Here is a 21250-nt window from a genome sequence, read left to right on the forward strand (position 1 = left end):
GGAAACTCACTTGTGAATGCTTGTAAAGTTGCATCTACTTGTAAATGTCTTACGTGTAAATGCTCATGACTTCTCAGACAACACCTGTCATACCTAAGTGTCATTATGTAATAATATTACTGATATTATAGTTATTGCTTGATTAAGTTCACTAGTAATGGCCTATATTTAATTCTTATTAAAATCTGAGTATGAGTTGAGTTCCAGCGGCTCACACCTGTAATCCTAGATACTCGGGAGGATGAGATCTAAGGATTGTGGTTAAAGGCCAGCCATTTCAAGCAAATCCTGGAGACTCTTATCTACAATTTATCAACAAAAAGCTGGAAGTGGAGCTACCATAGCTCAAGTGGTAGCCTTGAACACAAAAGCTCAGGGACAGCACCCAGACCCTGAGTGCAAGCTCCAGGACCAGCACCAAAAAGAAAAAAAAACCCTGAGTATGTGTTATATATTGGTCTGCCCATTTTATATGTGGTTAAAAACAGAGAACACATTTGGTCCAAGAAACATCAAGCCCCATTACAATGTATGACTTCCCATCAAACAAATGAAACTCCTTGCAAGCTAATTGTTCTAGGTGATATAAACTAGAGTTTGTAGAGTTTGCATGTGGACATTTCAGCTTGATTTGATTTGTAAGCATCAAAATCCAATCTAGTTGATAACAAGTTGTCCCAGAAAGAACCCTGCACACATCAACAGAAAATCAAATTCAAGATTATATTACATCAAAGAAAATTTTTAACATTTTTCTTGGCTCCTAGAAGTCCCGATATGCCTTTTCTGTTTTCTGAGGAAGAATGAAACTTGAGCAATCAGATTTTTATACTAAGATTGAATTATCTTAACACCTTTTTAAGACCAATTTTTGGGATGTTGGAAGAGTCAGGGATATCACCCCACAAAAACACATCTTTCTGTAAATGGCCATAGGAATTCAGACTGCCTAAGTTAAGATTCCGATAATAATGGTTAGTTTAGGAAGGAGAATGTAGAGAACCCTTTCCTGCATTCTGGTCATTTTTCAATGTCCACCAACACATCCTGTCAGCTGTAAGTAAACCATTCTCGTGCAGATGAAGTAAATAAACCTTTTCTTGCTGATAAAGAAAATAAGAGCTAGAAGCCATGAATAGGGCACAGAGTTAGTTCACTAGCAAAGCTGAGCTAAGTCATTTCACGACCCTAAATTTCCAGGCAAGCTTTCCAAATTAGCTTTTGAAATGTTCCAATCACTCAAGACAAACAGGCTTCACAACTTCCCTGGGCCAGGGACACCTGGCGAAGTCAGTAATTGTGATTCAAATTTTCGTGGGTGGGCTGAAGACATATGGCAGAGTGTTTGCCTTGCATATACAAGCCTGCAGTTACTAATTACAGAAAAGAAACTTCGGCATGGATGATTAAGAGGCTAAGGGGACCTCAGGTGAGGGAGGTGTGAGGATCCATTATCCTGAGACTCCGCTGACAGCAGGAAAGTTTTCTTTTCAAACTTTTGAGAATAGCCAAACAAAAGTACAGAAGAGAAAGAAAAAGCCATGAAACATTTCTGGAATTACATCCTTGAGGTCTTCAAAATCCCCAAGGAGAAAGAAGTCATCAAATCACAGACAGAAAAAAAAGCTGCAAATTAATATTTAGGCAGTAGTACTAATAGGGCTTGGCTGGAAACTTCCTTCAGGCCCACATGATGGATGTGTTGTATCTCCGGGAATAAGATTTTGCTGCAATTGGTGATAGAGAAAGGAAACTAGCTAAGGGATATTCAGCAAACGAGCAATGGCCTCTTCCTTTTTTTGCTTCTCTGTTATAGCTCTCAGATGATCGAGGGGGATTCTGTGGGACTAATACTCTTAATGAAAGCTCATTTAGGCTGAAAGGTGATTGACAATGTCTCTGGGAGGTATCAGCCAACAAGACAATTCAAACAGCTGAGCAGCATGCTTTCATAAAACAAAAATGTCTCCATCAAATTAGCTATGATGTTGAGGGAATCAATTACCCTTAACCCATACCACCTGGCGGTTGGTAGTAGGCTAAGCAATCTTCCTTCCAAAAGGCAGATGTCTATTTTAGACAAAAATGATCTCATTGATGTTGTTCTATATAATGTTAAACATAGATTTCTTTTTAGTTTCCTTTTGTTTTCTATTTTATAAAGTCTGGAGTTTTAAATAGCAAAAAAAAAATAGAAATAGGGCTGGGTATGGTGGTACAGTCCTGTAATATCAGCTACTCAAGAGTTGGGGATGGACTCCCAAGACCCTAAGGAAATAGACAAACAGACCATAGGTAGATAGACAGATATAGATAAAAGTAAAAAAAAAATTTAAACTAGAGCAAAACGTTGACACAATGCTTGTCCAACAACTACAAGGCCCTGAGTTAAAACCCCAGTAGTGCCCCCCAAAAAGGGGAGGGGGGAAAGAAGGAAGCCTCATTTTTCAATGTTACTTATTGCAGAAGCTGATGATTAATAGCTAAAGAAGATTACAGAAAGAGGTTGGCTTAGAAGATACCTGCAGCTTGTTACGGTACTATTTTCTGCTCAGGGCTATATGGAAATGTAGGCGATCTCACTAGTGGTGTTTTATTTTGCTGAATTCTATAAAAGCTGACGATGGTTCCATTCTTCACTATTAAGAAACCCAAATGGGCTGTTACGATCGCCTTTTATGACTGGTGCAGAAAATAGAAACGAGGAGAAGCCATAGGGTTTGGGTGAAGAGAGGACTGCTGGGAAATCCTGAAGGACGCTGGAGAACTGGCCTGCGGCAGGAGCCAGTGAGCAATCTCCCTGGGAGTCTGGTGGCAGTGACAGGTGGAGCTCTCATGGGGTTAAAAAGAAAGAAAAAATCACCCCACTAATGACACAGTTAGTAACCACCATCACCTCAGAAATGAAAAGGGATATGCAAATTATATTCAAATGAGCACTACAGGCAAGCAGGGACTGCTTAGGGGGCCAAGCCACTCCAAGTTAATAGACCACCCGTGTATGAAGTGACCACAGAGATGCAGCTTTGGGGGAAATCTACCCGTCCTTCCTGGGCCCACACCATTCCACCTTCTCCTACAAAGGAGCCAGCCTACCAAGGTCACCTATTTCCAAAGAGGGACTTACACAGCTACGCTGACCTATATACGCTGTCTGTTTCTATGTCGTCCACCGTATACTTCTCAAAAGGTGCTGAGTTCCAGAATCCTATCTTCGATCTCAAAAACAATTCCCTGAGTGCAGAAACTGGACCAGTCAACCAAATTTGCCATCTATTTTTTTAATCTCTAATCTCTAAGGTTTATTTTGCTTTTATTTCCTCTCTAGAAAGTCTGGGGTTTTAAATATCAAAAAAATATAGAAATAGGCTGGGCATGGTGGTGGTAGATGCCTCTAATACCAGCTACTCAAGAGCTGGAGATGGACACACAAGACTCTAAGGAAATAAACAGGAAAAAAGTGAGGATGAATATGGCATGAATGACCACATTGAGCAGGAATGACCCCAGAGGACCCCTGAGGCAGAGGCTCTGCAGTTCTTCCTTAGGGTCATTCAAAGCCACATCTCTTTAGGTGTCTTTGAATAACCTTCCAAAGACAACCGAAGGTCACTAGTGATATTTCATAGGACTGAACTCAGTGCAGACTTCATACAACTGGAATGGCTGGCGTGATGCGCATAAAACATTGTGACTAGAAAGGCTCTGGTGTCAACAATGTTGACCACATACACCTAGATGCTCAATTCTGCTCTTCCAAATGTGCCTGTCTGTCCACAGTATCTGAATGCTTAGTCATCTGCAGGCTGGTTCCTCTGTTTTTACAACTTTTCTAATCTGCTAGCATTCGCTAATCTATCACCTTGTATGTTTTGACTGGAAATTGTGCAAATTAATTTTCTTTACTGGACTTCTTTTCTGGAGATACATTTTTTTTGCCAGTCCTGGGGATTGAACTCAGGGCCTGGGCACTGTCTTTGAGTTTCTTTTGCTAAAGGCTAGCACTCTACCACTTGAGCCACAGCACCACTTCCAGCTTTTTCTGCATATGTGGTACTGAGGAATGAAACCCAGGTCTTCATGCGCACTAGTCAAGCACTCTACCACTAAGCCACATTCCCTGGAGATACTATTCTAGGATTCAATTTTGACTCAGGATTCAGAACTTCATGAAGAGATTCTAAAATCTACCAGGAAAAAAAAGAGAGAGATGTTTTGATCAGCTATTGGAAAGCCAATTCTATGTAATACACCCAATTTCAAAAATCCATAATAGATATAAACTATTCTGCAGTAAGAAAAAGATTTCAAAGGTGTCTGCCTGTGGCTTTGTAGAAGGGAATACTGGTTACTTATATGGTGACCTATGAAATAATCCTACTGGCAGTTTCCACGTAGAATCATATTGCAAAATGTTATGCTACAGGCAAAGAAAAAAGAGAGGAAGAAAGACAAGAGGAAAGGAAGAAGGAAGAAGGGAGGGGAGGAAGGAAAGAAGGAAGGAAGGAGGAAAGAAGGAAGGAAAGAAAGAGGGAGGGAGGGAAGGAAGAAAGAAAGAAAAGAAACAAAGTAAAAAGAAAACATGCTTTTAACACATTGCAAGCTTTGACATTGGCCCCCAGATCTCAAAATTACTTTGGCTTCAGCTGCAGTAAACGTGCATTGCTACTTTTCAGGCACCCAGTTTTGGAAGAGCTGGTTAGGGTTAAAATACCCCATGGCCCCTGAAAGCCAGAAATGCCCATTGATCACCTGGTTAACGGAGGTCAATCAATATACGTTTAGCTTCATTAATTGAGTATATAGCTAACTTAATAGGCTTTTGCCAGTATAGATTTTATTTCTGTTCTCATTTGCAAATGTGAACACACTGGTTGAGAAAGCTCTCAGATGTAACTCTTGTTTTTGTTTGGTTTTGGTTAGTCTTTGAAGATAAACTTTTCTTTGACAATATTCCCTCAACAGTGAGGAGAGTGAAATTACTATTTAACTTTGAGGATATCTGTGAGGCCTTTGGGGAAATGCTAATTGGTTTTCAGACCAGTTTGTTCTGGAACAATTGGTGCTGGACTATTTGGAAAGCACTTATTTTAAAACATTAGTCAATTAAGTGCATTATTTAAATAATCGAATTACTTTTTCAGGTTTAGGTTAAGTGTCTGAAAATGTAAAAATGGCCCCCTAGATTACCTCCAAATTACTTCTTCCTAAAAGGTCGGCAATGCATTGACTGCATTTCCAAAAGGGTAGTGAGGTGGGAGGGAGGAATTGCTCCTGTTTAAATTAACAACCAATCCATATGTCAACAAAATTCGAACAGTAAAAATCAATCCTAATGATGGCCCTGAGCAATTGTGATAATTAGGTTTCATCATCTGTGACCCCCCGGTTGTCCTTTGGGTAAAGTATGGAGGTACAGCAGCTTTTAAAAGAGAGGAGGGGAAGATTTTAATAGGGTCCAAACCGTATTGTCTGTCTTATCTAAGGATTTTCAAGTGCTTTGCAGATTGGAAACAGTACCCTCCTCCTCCTAGTTCTGTATGTCATCTCCTGAGTGGGCCAAACAGTATAAAATCCCCATGGATTCCCCCAGTGACCCACCGTTTCCCACAACTTTTAGAAAACATCATCATTCCTAGAAGCAAGGCTTAGCTGTAGAATGCCTGGCTAGCAAGCAAAAGCCCTCAGTTCAAACCCCAGTAGTAGAAAGAAAAAAGAGGAAGGAAAGAAGGAAGGAAGGAAGGAAGGAAGGGAGGAAGGGAAGGAAGGAGGGAGGGAGGGAGGGAGGGAGGGAGGGAAAGGGTAGAAAGTCCAGGCACTGGCTTAACTGCTTAGGAGGCTGAGATCTACACTCTGTAAGGTTCCAAGACACCTTGGGCAGACAGTTAGCTACAATTAACCAGCAACAAGCTGGAAGTGGAGGTGTGGTTCCAGTGACACAGTGCCTTGAATGACAAAGCCAAACGAAAGACCAAGGCCCTGAGTTCAAGCCCTGGTACTAGCACAAAGTAAAAGGAAAGAAAGAATACATCATCGCTGTCAGATCCTCCGTGAATGGAGAATCGAGTTAAAGAAAAATAAAATCTTAGAACTTTAGGAAGTTCATGACTTTCCCAAAGCCAAGTCTGAAAGGGATCTTCTTTGGCCTTCCTCGTTTAACCTACAGCTTCCTGTAGAATTCACCAAATTGTAGGGCATTTCCTGTGCTAACCTTTTCTGATTGCTCTAGGAAAGAGGTCTTCTGACTTGAAAGTTAACTTTGAAATGTAATGTTTTCCTAAGAGATTCTTTCTCAATTTTATTAACTAGTTTCAGAAAGGAAACTGCAATTTTCCCCAAAATTAGACATGCACTAATGCACTGAAACAAAACAGTCGTGATCCAAACCATCTTTCTGTTTTTCAACAATTAAGAAAGCATCCCCTTTTACAGTTAATGTGCTTTGTTTTTCTGTGTGTTATTATTTTTTATGTGCTTTGCTTAGGCACAAATGTTATATGGCTTCTTTGGGTTTTCATTTCCTGCCTTCCCACTCATTTCTCTCTTTTTATGCTCGTGGTCCTTGAACTCAAAGCCTGAGTGTCGTCCCTGAGCTTTTTTGCTCAAGGCTAGCACTCTACCACTTTAAGCTGCAGTTCCACTTCCGGTTTCCTGGTAATCAATTGGAGGTAAGAGCTTCATGGACTTTCCTGCCCAGGCTGGTGTGGAGCCTCAGAGCTCAGCCTCCTTGAGTAGCCAGAACTACAGGGTAAGACCCTGGGTGCCCAGCTCACTTTTTTTTTTTTTTTTTGCTGTTGTTGGTGGTGGTGGTGGTGGTGGTCCAGTCGTGGGGCCTGAACTCTGGGCCTGGGCGCTGTCCCTCAGCTCTTCAGCTCAAGGCTAGCGCTCTAGCACTTGAGCCACAGCTTCACTTCTGGCTTTTTTCTTTTTGCTTATGTGGTGCTGAGGAATCGAACCCAGGGCCTCAGGCATGCGCTCTGCCACTGAGCCACCCCTCACTTTTTATTTAAATACTATATTCCATGAATCTTGAGAGAATTCAAGCCACTTAATCTATTCTGTTAGTCTTTGTCCAGTTACTGTTATTATTCTCATTAATCTGATTTTCATTATTTCTTCTCTCATATTTGACTAATGTGTGTTTTATCATATTTTCAGCATTTTTAAAGACAGTAATACAATGTTATGTTTTGTTCATATTTTTTTCTGAAAAAAAACCTTGATGCAAAATAATTTGATACATAAAAGGAAAAAAAACAGTGATGCCAGTTTCTGAATAAAGGATGGGCTAGATTTTTACATGAAAAGAAGACTGGAAGCTATTATCATGGACAGCAAAAATGAGGGGCTATTGTTGCCCCTAAGAAGAATTCAAGGCAGGCACTGTAACGCGGGCCTGTAATAATAGCTATTCAGGAGGCTGAAATCCGAATCTTACAGTTGGGACCCGGGCTGGGAAAGAGAAAATTGTGAGACTCTTATTTACAGTTAATCTAACTAGTTAATAAATCCAGAAAAAGATGTTGCTCAAGTGGTACCATTTCAGTCATGGGGGAAAAAGCCAAGAGAGAGCAGTAGACCCTGAGTTCAATCCCCAGTACAGGCTAAAACATTCAAAACCCATAAATGCTAAGTCTACTATTTTCTTTAGAGGTTAATGGATCACTGAAAACATTTTTGTTTTAAGTCTAAATGTTAATATTTTTATTCTGAAGCAGAGTTTTATTTATGCTAAAAGGAATGATCTCTAAATAGAGACTCAAATTCTAGGAGGCCTTTACATGGCATTATCTTCTCAGATATTGTCATCAATAACAAGCCACAAAGCTTTATCTGCCTAATGACAGAAAACTCATAAAATTAGTGATCCACTGTAAAAACCTAAAATGTATTTGCTGAAATGTTTTACTTTACAACTCATTGTTTTAATATCATGTAGCTAACAGCCCTTGAGTGTGGATTCTAAGAAATCGTGATACTATGAAAACCTAATTCAAGCACTTAAAGCGTGCCTTGAGCAAGTCCACAGAGATATCTTGACATTCATTCAAAGTGAATCCCTTAAGAATTCCACTTTCACAATAATCATATAAACTAAAACAGAGGTTTCCTAGATTCTTAAGGCAAGTGACAAATTAAAAATTCATTAATCATTTTGATTGAGGCTGAGACAGAGCATTTTTAGCAAGAATACTTTCAAGTCTAAAAGGGGGAAAAAAAGCGCTCTCTTGTGGAGGAAAATGAATGGGGGTACAGTTCATCATGAAAGAGCATTCCATAAGAAGAGGCAAGGAGGTAGGCAGGTGGAGACTCAGGAAATTCAAACACAATACCCTCTACTGCTCTGTCCTGCTTGAATCTCAGCAGCTGGGCCAGAGCGCTCTTTGCAAATAAACATAAAGGTACCTGTTTTAAAGATATCCTCAACGCTCCCCATTCCCAGGATGGGGGCTTCTAGAAACCACCCTTGCCATCTGTATCGGAGCCCCTGTAGCCTTTGGAGAGCGCCATTTGCTAGAAATGTCTACTGAGAGCTAAAATAAGCCCCTTTGGTGGAAAACCTGCTGAGTGGTTGAAATCAGAACCCCAGAAGGTCACTTGCTATTTTAGTAGCTGCAAGCTGGTTCCTCTTTTTATAACATCGCAGTTATAAACAAGAAGTTGTCACCTTGTCAGTTTACTTCTTTCTTTGCCAAAATAAGCAGAGGTAGCCTGTTTTCTACATAGAAACTAGGTAATTTGGATGACTTGTTTTCAAACGTTGTCTTACTATTGAATCAATACGCAAGAAAAGCTGTTTTGCCTATATTTCTTTAACCATTGCTTCAAGCTTTTTTTTCCTTACGTCTTTTGATATCTTCTGATACAACTGACCTTTAAAACTCCGCTGAGCTGTGTAAACTTTGTCTGTCACATCTTGACTTCAAGAGGGACTTCCTTTCCCTCTTTGATTTATTGAAGCAATCACAATGAAGAATATTGAGGATGGGTAGGGAATGTGAAGGTTCGTGTGTGTGTGTGTGTGTGTGTGTGTGTGTGCTTGCACAAGGGAGGGGAGCAGGAAGGAGAGAGAAAGAGAAACTTATAGGTATGAAGATATGGTCTGACTTGAGCTGGAGGAAGGAGATGAGTTCTATAATTATTGCACACACTATAGAGAATTACTACCAGCCAGTTTTATTCCATTTCCCCTTCCAAAACTTAATTTCTGTCTTCTTCTTACCTATATCAAAAGCAAAGATTATCCTTAAGACTTTTAGAGAAATGTGTATCATTGAACATTTTGTTTACTGGCCTGTATCAATTATTTTTTAAAGTTTCTTGGTTTCTTTTTTGCATTCCAATTATACATTCTCATTTCCATCCCATAAAGTTAGCTCATATATGAAGTGACAGGTTCTATTAATCAAACATAAATCCTGAGTTAGAATAAGGCTTTCCCTAAAAATAAGTAAATAAGTCAAAGACTAAAACACAATAGAAATTTTATAGAAACCAATCTTTTATATGTTTATCCCTATAGGAATATGGAAAGGAAAAGGGAGAGAAGAGGGAGAGAGAGACAGAGAGAGAGAGAGAGAGAGAGAGAGAGAGAGAGAGAGAGAGAGAGAGACAGAGAGAGAGAGACAGAGAGAGAGAGAGAGACAGAGAGAGAGAGAGAGAGAGAGAGAGAGACAGAGACAGAGACAGAGAGAGAGACTGACACTACACATGAAATTAAGAGTAGCGTATAAGTAACTGTGTACTTCTGTTATGATCAAAGCAGCTTTCCTACTCCAGGGTGCTAACCCAATCTCGGTCTTACTGATCACACTTTAGAACTTTAGCTACTAAGAAGACGGAACCATGTTCTCCCCATAGGCTCATTATCACCTCCACTTAAAAACTCATACGCCTTTTCCCTAGTCAGAGTGCATCACCTCTAATGGTGGCAGAATTTCCCATCAGTTGGTTGTCTGTGCTGCATTCCTGTCAGGCCCATTTGCCCGGCCTGTTGGATGCCAGCTCCTTCTTCAGTAACTACCATGTGCGGCCCAAGCTCAAGAATCCAACAAACTGAACTCAGATAGAGCTGCAACCCTAGTCACGGTGAGGAGGGAGGGTGTTCAATTGCCCCGAAAGATTCCATCTCCTAGGCTTCTTGGCCTCCACCTCCTTTGTCTGGACTTTCTCATGTGATTGGTCCCTGGAGAGGACTGCGTTTAAGATTACCTTTTCTATTTGTCCAGGCAAGGACTCTTGAAAGTTCCTTTGGCTCCCAGAAGAAACTTTGCATACTGTATTCTTTGTCTCTCCTTTTGTCCCTTCCTTTTAAGTCCTTCCTTTTACACAACTGTAGACTCTCAGTCCAAGCAAACTCTCTTCCTCTGATGTTCAAGATCCTTTCTATTCTTCAGAACGAGACTTCCAGCCAGGCTCCCTTGAGGCCACATCTCATTTTACCCAGAAAACCTTATGCCTTAAGGACCTGAGCCTTGTCAGGGTCCAATCGGTTTTTGCATGTGACTCACCTCTGTACTGTAGAATGGGGGGAAAGCCGAGAGGGAAATATAGCTGCAACCGCAGCTCCTGCAGCTGTACCTCCATTGCCATTTGCAAGGCTTCTGTGACAAGAGATTTGTCTTTTATGCTTGCCACACAGGCCTGGGAAATAGTGTGTGCTTGGTGCAGGCTTCTGAGTCGTTCTGAGTATTTGGGCTCTGAGATTATCAACAAAAAGGTTCATCTTTGCTTTCTCAAATGCCTTGCAAAATAAGGCAGGAGGTCGATGGACATTTGGGTGTTTATTGGACAGATGAAAGGATGGATGGATGTAAAAATGGATGGGTGGATATATGGATGGATGGATGGATGGATGGATGGATGGACATTCTCAATATTATCCTTAAGGACTCATCGTTGATCAAGCACCTACTCTATCTAATACGCCCTCATTTTCTTATTGCTCTATCTGCTGCTCTCCTGCATTTGCTTTCAGATTTGTTCTGAATCTCAACCTTCCACTCCATCTCCAGCAGACCTTCTTAAATCTTACCCTGCTTTTCACAACAGCCTGGCTAATTCCACTCCCCGCCTGCCCACCCCCATCCCCCCACCCCAGTGCCATTTCTTCTTTTTTGCCATGGCTAGGATCATTTTCCTTAAAGAACTGACCATGTCACTGTCTGCCATGTCCCTTCTTCCTCTGCTTCCCATTTGCCTTCAAGATTAAAAAAAAATCAGAGATAAGATCTAGAGTCCTACAAGATAAAGCTCCAGATTGCTTATCCATCCACCCCTCCTTCAGTGCTCCCCAGCCCTCTACTGCAAACACACCAGAACTCTTGCCATGAAATATGAACCCATTGCAGCACTGCATTTCCTAACTCCGTAAAAACTGGTCCAGTGCCATGCCTTCTTTCTGAAACTCCCTTGTTTCCCCCAATGAAAGCAAACGAGGCCAGCTGTCGTAAAGCACACGTTTAATCCCAGCACTGAGACGGCTGAAGTAGGAGCATCACAAGCTTGTCTGGCTTTGACTACATACATAGCAAAACCTTGTCTCCACGCAAGTAAAATGAATAGATGGAAAAGATGAAGATACATGAAAGGGAGGTTGGTTATAAAGATGTAAGGGCAGTGATAGTATAAGACATTCAGTGTGGAGATCATTTTTCTGCGCCTTTATAATATTGTTCTCTCTACCCATTCAACCCTTCAAGGCCCAGCTGAGCTCCGCTGTGGTTATTTATTATTGAGCCTCCTTGCCTATGGAGTTAAGACACATTGTTTTGGAGGTTTCCACAATCATGTGGAATATGTGTTCTGATCTGATCAAGATCCTTCCACACAAAGGCAATGTCTTTTGTTTTAACCTACACTGTGCCCTGTTATATAATAGAAGCGTTGCTCAAAACCCATTTGTGGACAGGCCATTGGGACAGTGCGGTGGTAGGCTCTGTTATGATGCAGTTCCTGGAGAGCTCACAGCTCTGAAGGTCTGAGGCAGGCAGAAGCACACAGCAGGAGCCTCAGTAGAAGGCGGCATCAGGACACTGAGCGTGGCCAGCCTTTCCACAGAGCGAATCATAGCAAAGGCAGAGAAGCCCTCCCACTGAACGGATATCTGAGTCAAGTCCTAGAGCGTACGTGTTTTCACCTTCCCACATGTTCATTATGTCTGCCCTGCTCCCCTCATACTCCATAGTACTATTGAGTGGCCAAGGGCAGAAGACCAGAGAGTTCTTAAGCTTTGGCTAGTGGTTCCCAGAAGATAATCTAATGAACACATAGTAGCCAGGCGCTGGTGGCTCACAGCCTGTCATCCCAGCTACTCTGGAGGCTGAGATCTGGAGAACCATAGTTCAAAAGAAAGTTCACACAGCTCTATCTCCAAAACAGCCAGCAAAAAGCCCAGCTAAAGGCATTGCTCAAGTTAGATCACTAGCAGAGAAAGCACAAGACCTTAAACTCTAACCTCAGTACCAGCAGGATAAAAAAGGACAGTTTGTTTTTTTCCAGAATGTAATTTTGATGAATATTTCTAGTTTTGCTTCCAAAACCTGGAGCCTGTAAACTGCCAACAAATCAGCAGATCTTTGAAGCCGAAAACAAACTACTCCATGAAGACAGAAGTTTGACAACTATAAAGATATAAGAGCTTTTATGTTTTCACTTAACAATCAGAGAAGAGATGTACGTTAGAATATAAATAGCTGGGATGCACAGATGAAAATAAACAATACTGAACCACGATTTACCAATGTTCTGCGGTATGAAGTGTAGAGGAATTGAGAAATGGAGAGTTTGGAATTGTTTGTCTGTTGGTGCTGTGGTTTCGACTTAGGACCTCTTTCTTGCTAGACAGATACTCTGCCACCTTAGTGATACCAGCCAGGTGATTTTTGCTTTAATTATTGTTTTATATTGTTCCCATCATCTTGTGTTCTATTACAGAAGTTGGCCTCAGATCATCTTCTTGTACCTTTCAAACACCTGAGATTATAGGCATGTACTACCCTGCCTGGTACTATAGGAATTTTTTTTTAAGTAAGCACTTTGTGTTATGATAGACAATGAAAGTCTAGACATGCTCAATAAAGTATGACCATTATCTAGTAAGTTAACCTTTTACAGCATCTTCTCCTCTCTCCCCTGTTTTGATGAGGGAAAAAACTAACAGATGTTGGAAGAGCTTCTTTTGGTAATACTGATTGCTTGAGTCACATCTCTGTTCTATGTCTGTTAGAAGCATCAGATTGCTTCCACCAAGACAAATTATACAACATATGCTAACAGTGATCAACATGGCTGGCATCCATTCAGTGTTTTTGGGGTGCCAGTGAACCAGTGAAGGAGTGGGATTTAGAAATTTCACTCATATCCTAACTGACATTTCTCATTGTCTGTATCACTGAAACTCAATTGAGTTCCTATCACATACAGTCAGAAAAACTTAGAGACATAAAGACATGAAACCCAACTACTGTTCTCAGGACTGTCCCAGGAAAACAAAAGAGAGCCATTTAGGGGGTTAAAAAAAAAAAAAGAATTTGCATTTGAAAGGATACAACCAGAAAACACAAGAAAAATCCCATTTCTGCATAAGCCAAGAAGTGACTGGGCAAAAGATTCCCTCTTCTTCATTCCACACACACCCCACACACCAAACTCCCAGGTATTTGGGTGTCTCAAGCTGTCCCCGTCTCTGGATGTTCAAACAGCAGATGACACGAAGGAAGGCCTCCTGCCGGCTTCTCCAGCGTCTGGGGCCTCACCGGAACCCTGCAGAAAAGCTCTTCCCTCTGACTCTCTCACTCCACTTTTGCACATCAAATGCAAACTGATCAAATGCAAGATAAAATACAACTCATCTGGAACAAACTACTCCAAAAACAACACGAAAGTATTGTGTTTGTCACCACTTTTTAGAAGCATAATTATATCCTCATTTATAACTTTTTTCATCCAGGTGTTATTGTTATTGTAGAGGTGGTATACAGAGGGGCTACAGTTACACAAGTCAGGTAGTGAGTACATTTCTCTTGGAACAGTGTCACCTCTTTCCTCCTTGTCTCCCAGTTTTTCCCTCCTGGCCCCCCTCCTCCATAAGTTGTATAGTTCATTTTCAACATAGTGTCTAGTGAGTACCACTGCTACACTTGTTCACCCTTTTGCCCACCATTTCTGTGCTTGCCCTTGTCCTCCCCAAATCAGATAAACTTATATATAAGATAAAAGGTACCAGAGTGAAAAAAGCAACAAAAGAGAAAACAAACAAAAACAAAGCACAAAAAAAACAAAAAAATACCTCTTTTTCCATTTCCTTGAGTTAATTTCAATAAACATCATTTTATACGATCATATGCACATAGCTATTGAGCATTTGTGATCCTCTCCCAAGAATATCCTTCTTTGGTCTCACTGTGTGTGTGTTTAGATTCCTGTATAATTTGTCATGTCCATGTGTAAAGGGAAAAAATAGTATATAAAAAGTTAAGAAAGTTGAATGTAATAGCTCCGTGACCCAACTTCAAAAATCAACTCAAGGGCCCATATTATTTCATCTATTATTCCGTTCTTGTCTGTTTAAGATGGATGCATGGTCTAAAAGCAAATCTACCTGACTAGTGTCAACTGCAAAGTGTATTTCTATCTCAGTCCTTCTAATCTGTCCCTTCATTCCTATAATCTTTTCTTTCTGAGCTCATCATTATATAATCTTGTCTGTGAAAGATAAACACATTTTTAAGATGGGCAAATATATTTATATGTAAACTTTCTACATATGCAATTAAATGAGATCTTAGTAGGCTTCAAAACATTTTAAACTATTTAGATGGTATGCAGTAGGATTTTTAATGGATATTCAGGCCAAAATCGAACAAGATACTTTTACAAAAGGGGTAATTTTCATCAAGATGCCTTGTACTTATAAACTGATCAGTTGAATGGTAGCCCCTTTGTAGAACTACTTAAATGTAATAAAACTACTTTTCAAACCAATAAGGTAAAAAAAAAAAAGTTCACGTATCTTTAAAGAAAGGCATTATTTGAACACTTTACAACATGAAAAATCTCATAGCTGTCATCCAACAGGGACAGGCAAGAGGAGGAACATTGATCCAAAGACTGCAAATTTTGAAAATGCAGACTTTACTCAAGTGTGGTGGCTCAGGCCTACAATCACAACATTTAAAGGCAGAAAGCAGAATGGTGGGTTTGAGGCACACCTGCGCTATATAGCATGGTTAACGGTAACCTGGACTAAGTAGTAGGGCCCAGTCTAAAAAAAATAAGAGGGTGGGGGAGTTCAGAGATTTTATGAGAGATTGTGCTGTGAAATGTTAAAGTTGTCCCAGTGCTGTTAGAAAATCTCCAGAGCACATTCCTGTAGTGAACTTCTTAGCATGATTTCAGTTACAACCCTTCAAATTGATATGCTTTCTCCTAGATCGAATTGCACAAAACATCATCAAGTCCCACCTGGAGACGTGTCAGTACACCATGGAGGAGCTGCACCAGCTGGCCTGGCAGACTCACACCTATGAGGAGATTAAGGCGTATCAAAGCAAGGTACTCCGCCACACAACCAGACTCTCCTCTGAAATCCACTCACATCCGCCACCTTCAATCTCAGCCCCAGGGATATCTTAGTCCACGTCACTCCTGGGTACCATACAGGGCTTAGTGAAAGGCATTGCCTGACTGACCTTCCAGAGACAGTGTGCCTTCCTCACATGGTCTTAATATAGTTCATGCTGGCTTCTTGAGCCCCTGTGCGTTAACCTTCTCTACCACACACACACACACACACACACACACACACACACACACACACACACACACAGGAAAGGAAATATTCTAAATTTTTATTCTTGCCCTACCCACTGAAAAGGACACAAGAAATAAAAACTCTCATGTTATTATTAGTGGTAACATTTCTGCATATACACAAGGGAGAATTCGTAAAGGGAAGTAGTTGATTCTTGTTCGATGTTCCTATTTCCTGACTTCAGGATTGAAATTCTTTTTTTTTTTTTTTTTTTTTTTTGGGTCCAGTCGTGGGGCCTGAACTCTGGGCCTGGGCTCTGTCCCTCAGCTCTTAAGCTCAAGGCTAGTGCTCTACCACTTGAGCCACAGCGCCACTTCTGGCTTTTTTCGTTTTGCTTATGTGGTGCTGAGGAATCAAACCCAGGGCCTCATGCATGCAAGGCAAGCACTCTACCACTGAGCCATCTTCCCAGCCCCAGGATTGAAATTCTTAATGATAAGATCAACCAATGAGTGGAATGGGGAGGGGGGGTAGGAAGGAGTTTTCTTGTGCGCCAGTATTGGGACTTGAAATCAGTGCCTGGGCACTGTCCCTGAGCTTATTTTTGCTCAAAGTTAGTGCCCTCCCACTGAGTCATAGCACCACTTCTGGCTTTATCTGAGTAGTGTATTTAAGATGAGAGTCTCACAGACTTTCCTACCCTGGCTGGCTTCAAACCATGATCCCCAGATTTCAGCCTGAGTAGCTAGGATTACAGATGTGAGCCACTGGCACCCAAGCTCAGTAGTGGAATTTTTTTTTAAATCAGATATATAAATATATGTGTATCTAAATGTATGGCTTACATATCATACTGATTTTTCTCTCACAGAACAACAAGCTTTATTACTACTATATAAACATGGATGGGGAGGTAAAGATATTTCTGTGGTGAATAAAAAGCAGAACCCATACAACATGGATTTAAGGTTCTCAGGTCAAATAGAAGAAGCCCAAGAACTAAAATACATTTATATTCTATATTATTCTATAGTATAATGGGAGTAGATGCTATATTATTCATGAGAGTGATTTCATTTCATGGGATGCCCTTTCCTTTGGAAGAATTCTGAGCTGGGCGCCGCTGGCTCACGCCTGTAATCCTAGCTACTCAGGAGGCTGAGATCTGAGGATCACAGTTTAAAGCCAGCCAGAAAAGGAAAGTCTATGAGACTCTTATCTCCAAGGAACTTCCAGAAAACTGGAAGTGGAGCTGTGGCTCAAAGTGATAGAGCACTAGCCTTGAAATAAAAGGCTCAAGGACAGTGCCTAGTCTTGAGTTCCAGCTCCATGACCAACCAACCAACAAATAAATAAATAAATAAAATATTAAAGTTTAAAGGCCACCCAGGACCCATGAAAATGACATTCTTTAAGGCCATGAATGAAATCACGTTTTTATCTAATAGATTAGGAAACTGAATTTGTTTGGGTGAAAAGAAGGAAAAAGTAGTAAAATAAGTAACTATTTTAAACAGTACTTCAATGGTTGGATGCCAGGCTCCATTGGTAGAGCGCTAGCCAATGAGTGAAAGCCTTAGGTACTGAGTTCAATTCCCAGACTCAGGCCAAAAAGGGAAAGGGTGGGGGGAGAGAGACAGAGAGAGAGAGGGAAGCAATAATACTTCTATTAATTTTGCCTTAGTATTTTGGCAACGGTGGTGTATTGAGATTCAGACAGGTCAGAACATAAACGTAAAAGAAAACAACATTGCTCTGAACATTTAACAGAATCACTTAATTTCCCACCTTAGGCCCCAAGTGGCAGGTGAGCTTTGTGAGGTATCACTGACTATGTCTTCAACGCTCTGTGGCGCTTCTGACTGTTCCCACACTCTGTCTTCTCTCCAGTCCAGGGAAGCTCTGTGGCAGCAGTGTGCCATCCAGATCACTCACGCCATCCAGTACGTGGTTGAGTTTGCAAAGCGGATCACAGGCTTCATGGAGCTCTGTCAGAATGACCAGATTCTACTTCTGAAGTCAGGTGAGCAGAAGTCTCATGGGGCCTTTATTTTAAACCCAAATGTGTTTGATCCTTAGCTTTCTAACAATTCCAGAATCTCCTTCTTCCAACAGGTAGCTAGATCTCATTTTTGCCATCCACATTGTCAGCTAAGTCCCAAAGGAAACTCTTAGTAATAACAATGTCCTGATGCGCATTCATTTTTCCCCCTTTGAAGTCAAATACAGTTTTGCTTATTGAAAGTAGAGCTATTAATTGTGGAGGTTGCGATACCCAGCTTGACGGGCTGTGCAAATAATTAGCGTGTCAAGGTGGCTGAGTTGCTGAGCTGGCACTAAGGCCTGCTCCTTGCCTTCTGTGAAAGGAAACAATTCAAGCTGGCTGAGCGCCGCCACTGTGGTCATTTCCAATCCCTTTAATGAGGATAGCCTGCAGCTATGATGCTCCGGAACTTTACCAAGTTCATCTTTCTTCCCTCCCTCCTCTCATACACCCTCTAACCCACAAGCACTCACTTTGGAAGTATCCCAAGAAAATCTACACATAGTTGACTTTGCAGATACCATTCCCTTTCTCATATTCCTTTGAAAACAGAAAATTATACCCTGTGCCAATGGTTTACACCTATAATTCTAGCTACCCAAGAGGCTGAGATCTGAGGATTCTGGTCTGAAGTCAGACAAGGCAGGAAAGTCCCTGAGATTTTTATCTCTAATAAACCAACAAAAAGCTGGAAATGGAGCTGTAGCTTAATTGGTAAAGGGCCAGTCTAACCAAAAAAGCTAAGGATAGTACCCAGGCCCTGAGTTCAAACCCCAGTACAAACAAGAAAGACAGAGACAGAGACAGATGGAAGGAAGGAGGGAAGAACAGAAGGAGGGAAGGAGAGAAGGAAAGAAAGAAAGAAAGAAAGAAAAAAAGGAAGAAAGAAAGAAAGAAAGAAAGAAAAAAAGAAAGAAAGAAAGAAAGAAAGAAAGAAAGAAAGAATACTGTGGTGTATGAGTTACTCTTTGGTCATAGTTCATAGTAATAGTAATTATAATAATCTTTTTACATAAAATAATATGCACACATATTTTCATTTTTGCCTATGATATCTCATTTAATCTCATGAGATCATTACTTTCCCATCTTAAAGCAAGGGGAGGCAAGGATTTATAGAAGTAAAAAGAGTAATGTCCAAGTTAGGATACAGTAAAGCCACCAATACAACCATGTTCATTGCAACACTATTCACCATAGCCAAGGTATGATATCAGACCAGATGGCCCTCAACAGACAAATGGATCAAGAAAATGTGATAGATATATAGAGAGAGAGAACACACACACACACATACACACACACACACACACACACACACACACACACACACACACACACACACATGGAATTTTACTCATCAATTAGAAAGAATGACATTGCATTTGCAAAGGATGTGGAAAGATGGAAAGATGTGGAAAAAAATTAAGTGAAGTAAATCAAGCTCAGAAAAACAAAGGTTACATGTTTTCTCTCATACAGGAAAACTAGAATTAATTTTTAAATATATAAGTAAATACTTCAGATGGTATGCAAGTGTACCCAAATGTACCAACTGCAATATAGTCCATTCAGGGGAGCTCTCAAATAGTGTAGTTTCTTAGAAAGGTTAAATCCAGGTTCAACAAAATAAACACCAGGAGATAGGTACTTAAGAGGTGGGTGGGTTCAAGGGAAGGGGAACAGACAAATGAAGAAGGGAGAGAGGATGCAGTCAAGAATTCAATGTATTCATTTAGAGGGAGGGAAAGGATAGCTAGGGGAGAGTTGGTTGAGAAGTTTGAAAGGGGTGATATTGATCTAGATCTGTAGTATTCATAAACTGCTTTGTTGAATGACAGATCCTTTGTACAACTACTTGAAGTTTTTAAAGGTCTATATTATAAATCCCATACCAATGAAATAGCTTAATGGTTTTTTTAAAAAAGAGAGATTATGATATCAAAAAGCCAATTCATTGCTGGCCTTTGGACTGGAGCTACATACTACAATTATTCTGAGATGTTGCTGTTTCTTTACTCAATGATGCAGACATTTATAACTATGACTCAAGCACTAATTTGAGTGTCATCAGTGATCTAGCTACCTTAAAATTTAGTTAAAACAAGAGTCATTTACTTTGCTGACCAAACTTGGTACAGGGATGGTTTATAATTGCTGCTCCAAGGCCTCTCCCAGTGTGCACGGAGGAGACACCCTTGGGAGCAAAATGATCCATTTTCAAATATCCTTCCTCACCTGGCTGGACAGCCGGGAAAGTTGACAGCCTGGAGTTCTGCCAAGGCTCTGGGACGGGGTCTCTATTGCTCTCCACGTGAGTCCAAGTCTGCCTCGAGTTCCTACAGCAGAGTCACTGGGCTTCCCAAAGCACAGGCAGAAGTCTGTAGACTTCTCTCAGTTGTCTCAGAAGTCACATACTGTTTCTTCCACCACACATCTCAGTCAGCGGACTCACAAAGTCTAGCTTGGGTTCAAGAGTAGCAGACACAGATTCGACTTTCCCCAAGGAAGCAGAGAAAGGCCTAGCAAAGCATGTGACATAGAAGCTATTTTTTCCATTTAATTTTATTGTCAAAGTTAGGTACAGAGGGCTTACAGTTCCATACGCAAGGCAGTGAGTACATTTCTTGTCAAACATTGTTACCCTCTACCTCCTTTTTCTCCCACTTTCCCTCCCCCACAGCTCCCTCCCAGGTTGTAAAGTTCACTTCCAATGTATTGTTGCATTGGTTCACCCTTTGTCCTCTGTCTCACCATTTTGTTGTTCCCTTTCCCTTCTCCAAATCAGATAAACATATATACAAAACACAGAGAACCAAAATCCACTACAGTGACAACAGGAGATAAACCATGGGGGACAAGAACAATGAAAGAAAAAGAAAAAAAGTAATAACTTCACATAGTACACCAAAAGCAATAACACCAAAGAAAAACCTCCATATCTTGGAGATCATTTTGCTTAGCATCATCTTATGGTCATACCAGTCTTTTCCAGGTCAGGCTGGATAAGATTTTACAAGTCTATGTATTACAGAAAGAATGTCACCCAAGAGTCTTAGGTTTTGCAAATGCAAAGCAGTGGTTCACCAGCAGTCCGCTGTGAGTGATGGAGTTAGGCAGGAGTCCGGTCTATTTGGACCACGGTGGACATAGTCAGAAGGGTCCAGGCAGGAGGAATCTGGGTAGGCTGCAGTCTTTGGATGGACTTCCATCCTGCTGGGAGGCCTGCATATTTCCACACAGACTGGCCAAAGACATTTGAAATCTCCCAGTACTTTCCTGGTTGCTTTCTCTGAGTGCACTGGCTTCCACAGATACACTTTAGCTGGACATAAAGAACAACAAGCTGGTTTTACAACAGTGTTTAAATTACAGCCAACTTAACTACCTACCAATTTTAATAGGCTTTTTCTTATAAGAACTTAAGACATGCTCATACCATCTGCCACCCA

At 40.9% G+C, this 21250-nt stretch overlaps 1 protein-coding gene across 1 annotated transcript in view; it reads left to right on the plus strand.

The window, feature by feature from the left end:
- Positions 1-21250, plus strand: part of Rorb (RAR related orphan receptor B) — a 195662-nt gene that overhangs the window by 148739 nt on the left and 25673 nt on the right. The window contains exons 5-6 of the mRNA XM_070035755.1: positions 15434-15555; positions 17645-17777. Of these exons, the coding sequence (XP_069891856.1) occupies positions 15434-15555; positions 17645-17777 (255 nt within the window). The remainder of the gene's footprint in view (positions 1-15433; positions 15556-17644; positions 17778-21250) is intronic.

Source organism: Dipodomys merriami, unplaced genomic scaffold (assembly GCF_024711535.1).
Source record: "Dipodomys merriami isolate MVZ:Mamm:240054 unplaced genomic scaffold, mDipMer1.0.p SCAF_26, whole genome shotgun sequence".
NCBI classification, from domain to species: Eukaryota; Metazoa; Chordata; class Mammalia; order Rodentia; family Heteromyidae; genus Dipodomys; species Dipodomys merriami.